The 11,077-nt window shown below is 30.1% G+C and overlaps 1 protein-coding gene across 1 annotated transcript; it reads left to right on the plus strand.

The window, feature by feature from the left end:
* Positions 1–1,324: 1,324 nt before the first annotated feature.
* On the plus strand, positions 1,325–10,036 carry LOC111417377 (chromodomain protein polycomb). The gene is made up of 2 exons (XM_023049633.2): positions 1,325–1,600; positions 9,058–10,036. Exons 1-2 carry the CDS (start codon positions 1,538–1,540, stop codon positions 9,952–9,954), a joined length of 960 nt encoding a protein of 319 aa, XP_022905401.1. The 5' UTR covers positions 1,325–1,537; the 3' UTR covers positions 9,955–10,036.
* Positions 10,037–11,077: the final 1,041 nt, after the last annotated feature.

An 11,077-nucleotide genomic window follows, 5' to 3' on the forward strand; every position in this document is an offset into this window, starting at 1 on the left:
AATCATAACTCAAAAACTAAAAGCGATGGAGAAAAACGTTTTATACATAAAACCTTAGTAATGGACCATAAAGGCTAGATCCATAAAAAGATTGAACCCAATTATTACCATTTTTTATTTATAAGCTCTAAATCAATTAAACATCAAAATTGTTGATTTTCGAAAATTAACTCAATCATAACTCAAAAACTAAAAGCGATGGAGAAAAACGTTTTATACATAAAATCTTAGTAATGGACCATAAAGGCTAGATCCATAGAAAGATTGAACCCAATTATTACCATTTTTTATTTATAAGCTCTAAATCGATTAAACTCAAAATTGTTTATTTTCGAAAATTAACTCAATCATAACTCATAAAATAAAAGCGATGGGGAAATATTTTGTATACATAAAACCTTAGTAATGGACCAGAAAGACTACATCCATAAAAAGATTGAACTCAATTATTACTATTTTTTATTTATAAGCCCTAAATCAGTGGTGGCCATAACGTCGATCGCCAAGAAAATCATGAATCTGAAATATCTATATCTGGGCCTCAGAGCAAAAAAAAGGATGGTTACTTTAAACCCTTCGGTCGATCTTGATCAAAAATTAGTGGACACCACTGCTATAAGGTATAATACGTTTACTACGAACAGTGACAGCGAGACGAGATTGTATTCAGTACAATAAATATAATACATTGATTTGCTGCATGTATACAATGAATTGCTGCATGTATAATATTTTTTCTATAATACGATTCGTACAATCTATTTCTCTCAGTGCATTAGAACCAGCACTAGACCTAGAACTGGAAACATTCGGATTTAGCCGTCTTAAGAGACGTATGGCTAAACCCAAATGTTTCTAGTTCTAGGTCTGATGTTAGTTCTAGTGACAGTGCAAGTGTAAAACTAGAACTAACACTATACCTAGAACTAGAATCATTCGGGTTTAGCCGTCCTTAGAGACGTTTTTATAATAAATTGCCAGTATCTATAACCGAATTAAATATAAAGAATTTTAATCGTAATGATAAGGATATGTTACTCGAAAATAAATTTTATAAAGTACCTGACGTGCGAAATTGCTAAGTTTAAAGATTATTATTATTATTGTTGTAGAACTAATGATGTATTAAATATAAAATATTTATAGTGTGACTTAAAAATATTTTATCCGTTCTAACTAGGTTTTATTCTAATTGTATATCTTAAAAATAATTTTTAATTTTTTATTTATTTTTAAATTTAAATTTAGTGTCGCCATCTAAATACTAAAATCTTAATTTTCGTAGTTCACCTCTTAACCGTTAGTATCGCTACCGTTAGAGCGGCCATTTTTGTTTGTAACTGTTTTGAAGAAGTGGGGAGGTTGTAATCAAAACGATTTCTAAAGAAAATCTTACCTAAAGCGATGAAAAATTAAAAGACTTAAATGTTTAAAAGTGCTATGAGTTCACCGTGGACCCACCCTTGTACCTAACCGATATACTTTACAGTACGTTCCCAACCTTTTTCATAACGTTCGAGTTTGTCCGACGGCAATCATGGAACTTCACGATGATCGCGTTTACGCCGCCGAAAAGATCATCAAGAAACGAACTAGAAAGGTATGTATGTTTACGTTATGTATCATTCGGATACCTTTGTATTTTATCTTGTATTTAGTATGCACCATCAAAGCTTTTCCGTGAGTTTACGTTTGGATTTGTTTTGAGGTTAGTTTAGTTTATGTCTTTGTTTTTGTTGAGATTTCTTAAAGGTTGTGTATATAGGGTTTATGTATGGGTTTAAAAGTGAAATAGATATTTAAAAATGTAATGGTTATTAGATTTTGTTTTAAAAATACATCAAAATATAGATGTTGTTTAGTTTTTTGATTGACAACCTGTTTCTAACCTATTTAAAATTAGCTGTCATTATTTGACAGTTAAAACCTAACCTAATTTAATAATTTTCAGCGTAGGTACAAGAAAGGACAAAGAACCAAAATTAAATTATGCATTTAATTTAATAATAAAATTAAAAGTTAATTAAATATTATTAATTGGATCAAAATTTTGATTTGAGTTCACCAGCTCGATCTAAGTTAATTTTGTTGAAGTTAAAGATGTTTGAATTGAACTCATTCACCTGCATGCTTATATGAATGAAGTTCAAAATATGTTCCTGTCATGTTAAAAGAGAGAAAAACTGATCACCTTGTTGGATCAAAACATCCAGAACTAGATGTTCAAGGGTGATTTCCAGCAAGTACCATGAAGAGAGCTATAGAGAGGCTATAAACTGCCTGGGTGCTACTGATACAGAGATATTGATGTTTAGTCTTTGAATAAACAAGAATTGTTTAGGTTGGGTTGGGTTTGAGTATTAAATAAAAATAACATCTTGTTTAAATTTCTTTTTTGCGCTTACATCTTAAGTGAAAATTGACCCAGTTGGTTGCCATATTCTCTACACCACATACTTTTTTTATTATGTCGCTTTCAAGTCATTTATATCTTTACATTCGGCTTGTTTTTTAAAAATTTAGAGCAAAACAAATTATGCGTTTAAAATTTTTTCTTATAATCGTCCATGTTTCTATCAACTTTGTTATCTCCAAATATATACCCTGATATTGCTCAACAACTTCAACTTAATATTTATAACCATCATCCCCAATATCTTCCAATACAATTGCTAACCTTTCTCAACAATTCTTGCTATATTTCGCAACATCGCTTCTGACATAACTCAATATAATCTGTAACATTACTCCACTACTACAGTATCACCACTACCTCACTCATTGTCTTCTACTTCATCTATCAACAACTTCCTTAATAGAATGATGAAGGTATCATTCTATGGCACCAAATAGTTCGTGACGTACCAAGATGGTTCCTAGAATTTCCAGGAGTATTCTGGATTCTATCAACAAATTCACCATCAGCTATCAAGATTGTTATTGATGTAGTTAAATATTGTCTCTGATCTTTATCGAGTCGCGCTTCTTTCAAGGCGGCTAAACCCGACTCTTTTTAGTGACCAAAACATGAAAAAAAGGTACTTCTGGAGATGCTCTTTTCTATGCTGCTAGATTACAAATGTGTCATCCACGTGACGAAACCATAACTTTGGTTTCCACGGACTCTTCCTTAACGCTTCTTCTTCAAACATCTCCATGCAGAAATTGGTGATTACAGGTGACAAAGGTAATCCTATGACTGTCCCTTCGCATTACTCGTAAAATTCTTCTTTGCAGCCAAAATATGACAATGATATATGGACGTATCCAAGAACAGGGACAGTAGCGCAGACGTTTTAATCATGAACTGTATCAAGAATAGAAGGAACCGGATATAGTGACAACTATATATTATATGATATAAGGTCCCTCGTGATATCTCTCAACATGAACTCTGATATTTTTCAACATGTCTCTGATAACCTAGAATATCGTTTCTGACTTCCATGGTATCCCACTACACTTCTGCGATTCTTAAACAAATTTGTTTTAAAATACTTCTTATTTCATGATATCTCATTTTGTTCTAGAGTTCTAATTTTTCTTATTTATGCGCTATCGACTTCGAAAAATGGGTTAAATTAAAAACGTATAAAAAGGTCTTTATTGATAATAATATATTAAATACATTGTATTTACTATTTTGTGCAATGTACTTTATTGATAAATATTTTGGATTAATTTTTTGATGTAGATGGGTGACATTCCAATTGATCAACAAGTCTTGTAAAGTTAGGTTTGTAATCACTGATGCATAATCGAATAGATGCCATTAAGTGGTCATCAGTCAGAAAAGTCCTAAATTGCACTTTGATGTTGTTCATTTGAGAAAGCGCTGCTTCACATAGATAAGTGGAACCAAAAAATGTAAATATCTTCATTGCCACCGATCTCAATAATGAATATATTTCTTCTGGTAATAAATTCCAAAAATTATTTTCATTTGCACGTGCTTTTACAATTCTATCTGATTGTATTGTTAAAATTTCTAACTGTAGAGCTGATGAATTCATTTGAAAAGTATGAGCTACATTTGATGAAATATTTTCGTTATCGAATTCTCCAAAAGGAAATGAAGTAAATTCGGTTGAAGATTATTGAGATTTGTAATCATTTCTCAAGTTCTTGATTAAAATTTTCAAGTTCAACAAAACATTTTAATATTACATTCACCAGTAAGTTTAATATGTTTTTCTAAATATGGAAAATATTTAAACTTTTGCTTTTACAACTCAATAATATTTTTTCTTTTTCCTTGTAATTGTAAATTAAGCGAGCTGTGAAGGCCCATAAAATCCGTAAGAAATGCAATTCTTTTTACCCATTCTGGATGTTCCAATTGTTCATGTTTTTCTCCCAATGTGTCCAAAAATGCAATAATGCCTGCAAGGCAAAAGATTTAGAAATCTTTCCAAAAAGATTCTTCGGCTGAGCCACCTAACATGACAAAAAAGACGCCTCCTTAACTTCGCGCTCATTATTATAAATTATGCAATGAAATGATATGAAATCAGGAAACAGTTCATTTTATTTGCAAAGGGGTAAAAATCCATGATTTCCACCAATCAATTCTTTTTTCGGCAAATGACATAAAAGTTGCCATCATATCTGGACCTCGCGTTTTCCGCGTTTATGAAGTATTGTTAAAAATTAGTTAAGTATCAACGATATCTGTTGACTCGTCAAACTCCAACGAAAGAAACGGCAACTTTGTATGTCATCTTCAAATTGTCGTGTTGCATTTTTATTCATATCTTCAATACGACGAGTTACAGTTCTGCAGTTGGAAATTTCTCGCTGCCCTCAAAAAAAGCTTCCTTAAAAATTCACGATAAGGCTTTCTATGTTTTGCCAAAACGTTTGTTAAGATATAATAGTTATGATAGCCTGTTATCGATCATTGTCATAATTTTCTGCAACATTTTTAGTACAAAGTGAAAACAAGTCTCTGTCGCAATGAAATGTATTCATTTGCCTAATGAACAACAATATTCGTTATTTAATGAACAGTTTTCATTGTGTAATGAACAATTTTAATTGTTTAATGAACCATATTTACTATTTAATAAAAAAAATTTCCTTAATAGAATGAAACTAATCTTTGTCTTAATGAATTATTTTTCTTTATTCAATGAATGAATTCATTAACATAGTGAAATTGTTTCATTGTACCAATGAAGTGGTCTTCATTAATACAATGTAAGTACTACTGTGTTTTCTGATGTATATTAGGAAATAACATGTAGTTCCAAAATTTATCTGTTTCTCATTGTTGTCATTATAATTACTTGAATGACTACTATAAGAAAAGACCAAAGTTTCAAGACTACATCTATACGAGTCACAAAAAAACGCTACTCGACCGTGATAGTTTTTGACAAGGTATAATTTTGTGTGAAATCAGCAGAATAATTTATTTATATACTATTTCACGTTATTGTTATAAAGATAAAGCAAAAATTTTGAAGCAGAGTTGGTTATCTGTTACTGAAAAGTATCAAATCTAAATTCTTCTTCCTGTATGTTTTCATTGGTGGTGGCACTAAATTTTTATTGCTGGTTGAACACATGGCAAGGTTGCTGCGATATTAAAGTTTTTAGCTTCATCTATTGATATATCGTTAAAATTATCATTTGATATTAAGGAGTTTATAGAAGATGCATTCGTAGAATAATGAACCCGAATGACATGTCTTTTAAAAGAAGCTAAATTTTGAAAACCCAGACTACATTCCACCTGAATGTGAAATTTGAGTTTGATTATGAAAACGTTTGAAATGGTTACTTAGAGATTGCATAACATAACATAAAGCATAACATGTTTGTTAATTTGAAAAGGTTGTTTTGTACCTAATTTCAATTTCAAAAAAAAATATTTTGCAATTAGTTCAATAGGTAAAGCTACCTATACAAGCTCAAAAAAAGCGAAAAGGGTTAGATAGCTATTTTTGTCTTACCTGTAGACACTATATATTTTTGGAAAAATACACACTTCTTCACTCAAATGATCACTGATACAGATGCCACAATGCGATTAGTTCACCTGATCTATGGTTATAATATGTTATAAATAGCGCAGTGGTCTGACGATAAAGAAATCGCTCACTTAAATTCGCGGAATACGGCGGTGTAGCCAGTGCCATCATATTATGAATAACATATTTTTCAGTGTCCATAAGTGTCAAGATACGGGGTTTAATCAAAACATCATAACATTGAGGTTTATTGTATCATTTAATACACGACATCTCTCAATATCATCCCAGTTATCTCTCAGAATAAAGCCTAACACCTATAAATCCTTCCAACATAATCTTTTTGGTCATGATAGTTTTTAACATCGTCCCGAATAATCTAGAATATCGTTCCTGGCCTCCTCAATCCCTCTACAGCATTACTATTAGCTTCCCACGTAATCACTGATATATTTCAAAATTATCCCAACATCAACATTTACCCCACAATCTATCGTGATCGTTTTTGATATCGCTAAACATTGTTTACGGTATCTCTCAACATCGTTTATAACATCAAATTAGTTCATGATCTTACCCGTGTCTCATCATCTTTACTAATAGCTATAAACATCGTTTTTTAAATATCTGAACATCCTTAACAATCTCAAACATTATCTACCTATGGTATCAAAATCGTTCGTCACATATCTAAACATAGTTCCATCACTCAACACAATCGTAGCCTCTCTCTGAAGAAATTTGTTATTTCTCATCATCTATTAACATCGTCCTTGGTATCCTTGAATATCAGGTCTAGCCTTCGTCAACAGCATCTATAACAGTGGTGTCCACTAATTTTTGATCAAGATCGACTTTTTATATAAATGTCTTGCCAAGATCGACCGAAGGGTTTAAAATCGCTTTTAGTTTATGAGTTATGATTGAGTTCATTTTCGAAAGTCAACAACTTTGATGTTTAATCGATTTAGAGCTTATAAATAAAAAATGGTAATAATTGAGTTCAATCTTTTTATGGATCTAGTCTTTATGGTCCACTACTAAGGTTTTATGTATAAAAAATATTTCCCCGTCGCTTTTATTTTATAAGTTATGATTGAGTTAATTTTCCGAAATCAACAATTTTGATGTTTAATCGATTTAGAGCTTATACATAAAAATGGTAATAATTGGGTTCAATCTTGTTATGGATCTAGTCTTTATCGCCCATTACTAAGGTTTTATGTATAAAAAGTATTTCCCCATTGCTTTTACTTTTAGAGTTATGATTGAGTTAATTTTCGAAAATCAAGAATTTTGATGTTTAATCGATTTATAGCTTATAAATAAAAAATGGTAATAATTGGGTTCAATCTTGTTATGAATATAGTCTTTATGGTCCATTACTAAGGTTTTATGTATAAAAAGTTTTTCCCCATCGCTTTTAGTTTTTGAGTTATTATTGAGTTAATTTTCGAAAATCAACAATTTTGATGTTTAATCGATTTAGAACTTGTAAATAAAAAATAGTAATAATTGGGTTCAATCTTGTTATGGATTTAGTCTTTATGGTCCATTACTAAGGTTTTATGTATAAAAAGTATTTCCCCATTGCTTTTACTTTTAGAGTTATGATTGAGTTAATTTTCGAAAATCAAGAATTTTGATGTTTAATCGATTTATAGCTTATAAATAAAAAATAGTAATAATTGGGTTCAATCTTTTTATGGATCTAGTCTTTATGGTCCATTACTAAGGTTTTATGTATAAAAAATATTTCCCCATCGCTTTTAGTTTATGAGTTATGATTGAGTTGATTTTCGAAAATGAACAATTTTGATGTTTAATCGATTTAGAGCTTATAAATAAAAAATGGTAATAATTGGGTTCACTCTTGTTATGAATATAGTCTTTATGGTCCATTACTAAGGTTTTATGTATAAAAAGTTTTTCCCCATCGCTTTTAGTTTTTAAGTTATTATTGAGTTAATTTTCGAAAATCAACAATTTTGATGTTTAATCGATTTAGAGCTTGTAAATAAAAAATAGTAATAATTGGGTTCAATCTTGTTATGGATTTAGTCTTTATGGTCCATTACTAAGGTTTTATGTATAAAAAGTATTTCCCCATCGCTTTTAGTTTTTGAGTTATGATTGAGTTAATTTTCGGAAATCAAGAATTTTGATGTTTAATCGATTTGTAGCTTATAAATAAAAAATAGTAATAATTGGGTTCAATCTTTTTATGGATCTAGTCTTTATGGTCCATTACTAAGGTTTTATGTATAAAAAATATTTCCCCATCGCTTTTAGTTTATGAGTTAGGATTGAGTTAATTTTCGAAAATCAACAATGTTGACGTTTAATCGATTTAGAGCAGTGGTCTCCACTAATTTTTGATCAAAATTGACTTTTTATATAAATGTCTTGCCAAGATCGACCGAAGGGTTTAAAGTAACCTTCCTTTTTTTTCCTCTGAGGCCCAGATATAAATATTTCAGATTCATGATTTTCTTGGCGATCGACTCAAAACTGCTTTGCGATCGACGTTATGGACACCACTGATCTATAATATGGCGCCCCTAAACATCTTTGCTAAAATCGTACATCTTTCCTGATATTATATCATGATATCTCTAATCATCTATTTTTCAATATTGTTCTTCACCGGCATACTTTATATTCTAGTCTATATTGGTCTTAAAGACATGTGACATGCTTATAACCACAGTCCAAAATTTGGCCAGACAAGCTGGTTTCAGGAAACACTATAGTTGTGCTTCCGCGTTGTTTGATCTAAATGGTGTCATCTTTAGGTTTCTTGATAAGTGAACTCAAAAACTTCAAGAATTAATAAATCATGATCTGTTGTTATTAAAATTGTGTTACAAATGAATTAGTAGTATTAGTAGGTTCTGCAGCCTAACTGCCATGAATTGGTGATTTTCATTGATGGACTTTTTGCACCCTGAAAATTCTTTATGATGCACTTATTTGATTTATTTTCAATTAATATATCTTATGGTTCAAAGACTCAATGCAAAATTTTATTAATTAAAATTATTGTTTCAATTTTTATTAATTTTTATTATTTTTTTAAAAGGGTGTGGTGGAATATTACGTAAAATGGAAAGGTTGGGGTCCAAAACACAATACTTGGGAACCAGAAGAAAATATTTTAGACGTTCGCTTGATAGATTTATACGAACGTTCACAAAGAAATGAAGGCGCCAAACGAGGTCCTAAAAGAAAACATCCGGATCGTTCTCAAACGACAGAAGAAGAAGTTCGACAAAGTGGTGAAGAAAGTCAAGATGAATCTACGCATTCTGTTAAAAAATCACCAGAATTACCAGCTTTAGAAGACGACGATACTCGCGTTGACGAAGATTTGGATACTCAAGATGCAAAATCTGTTGATACAGATAACGAAAATAATAGTTCGAGTAGTGAAGATCGAAGACCAATTTTGGAGCGCTTAGAACCAACTAAACGTAAAGCGGAAGTTTTATCGAAAGAATCCGGTAAAACGGGGATTAAAATAACGACGAGTCCGACGGTTAGTAGTCCTCCACCTTTGAAAATCTCTAAGATTCATAAGGAAGAGGAGGATGCTTCAAATTTAGCGGTTTTACCAGCTACGACACCTAAATCTAACGCTGATAAAAAACCGAATGCTTTAGAAGGCTCTTTACCACATAGTACACTAAAAGAACCTGCTTCTCCAAAACCAATCGCTTCTAGAACAAACGATAAACAACAAGAGAAAAAACCAGAAGTTAAACATAAAAATACCAGCCATAAAACTGAAAATGGTCATAATAGTGGAGAAATTGAAAATAATGTTCCGCAACTAACCAGCCCTGGAGCCGATTATTGGTTAGCAAGAAATCCTTTAGCTGATCAAGTATTTATTACTGACGTTACAGTTAATTTAAATACGGTTACTATAAGGGAATGTAAGACTGGGAAAGGATTTTTTAGTGGAGAGACTGCGTGAAGATTCTTTTTATAATTAGATAAATAAGAGAAAGCGAAGATAGAACGGGTTTAACTCTGTTATCAATCTTTTTTTAGTCGCTAAAATAAAATTAATTTTTATATTAGGCATAATGATAATTACATTAAATGAAGATGTAATTCTGTATTTATTTTTATATTGAATTGACGGTTAAATAGATTAATAGTTGAGATTAAGTGTAGTTTAAGAAATTATGATACTTTCAAAGTATTCTTATTTGATTTTTTTTATATAATTTATTCATTAAGGCTTTTTAACCATACAAAGTAAATCAATTAACTGACTTTTTTTAAATAAATAAATTAAATCGCTCGGTTGAATCACTTTGTATATAATACTTCGTTTTTATCCAATACTTTGAAGATATCATAAAAAAATGAAAGAATCTATTTTGTGAATCATGTACTATAAAAAAAAATGATACCTGTAATTAGCAAAAAATGATGTAAAATTGTAAATAGATAAATTTTAGATTTTTCTCAATCAATAAACCAAATTAAACTTTAATTATGATGAATTTAAAGTAATTAATTAAATTGGAATTATTATTATTGCATGATTTATTTGAACGAAAATAAATTAATGTTTTGTGTACAGGGTAAACAAAATAATTTGATTAAAATAGTATTAAATTTAATTGATAAGATTAAGATAAAATCATCGTCGATTATTAAGGCGTCTTGAAATTTATTTAAATTAACTAAAAAAAAAACTTAATTTATTATTGTACAAAGTGTTTTATCTGTTTTTTTTTCTCATTTATTTTTTGTATGTAGTAAGTGTTTTGTTAAAGTTGCTCCTGTTTTTAACGCTTATTTTTAGAAACGTAACGTAGCGTTTCGTTTAATTATTTAACTTATTAAGTTTTAACTTATTCTTTAATTCCCCACGCTAGAATTTAAGTATAAACCTGAATTTGTAAATAATCTTAATAATTGGCGCTTATTGAGCGGCCAATAAATCCATTTTGTACATACAATTTTATTGTTGCAGTAGATGAGTAGAATTAATTGCCTAACAAAACACACACAGAAAAGGAATATTTCAGACTTACAATTAGTTTATATAAGACAGTTATAAAATAGTTATTATTGAATAACTG

The sequence above is a fragment of the Onthophagus taurus genome, chromosome 1 (genome assembly GCF_036711975.1).
Source record: "Onthophagus taurus isolate NC chromosome 1, IU_Otau_3.0, whole genome shotgun sequence".
NCBI lineage: Eukaryota > Metazoa > Arthropoda > Insecta > Coleoptera > Scarabaeidae > Onthophagus > Onthophagus taurus.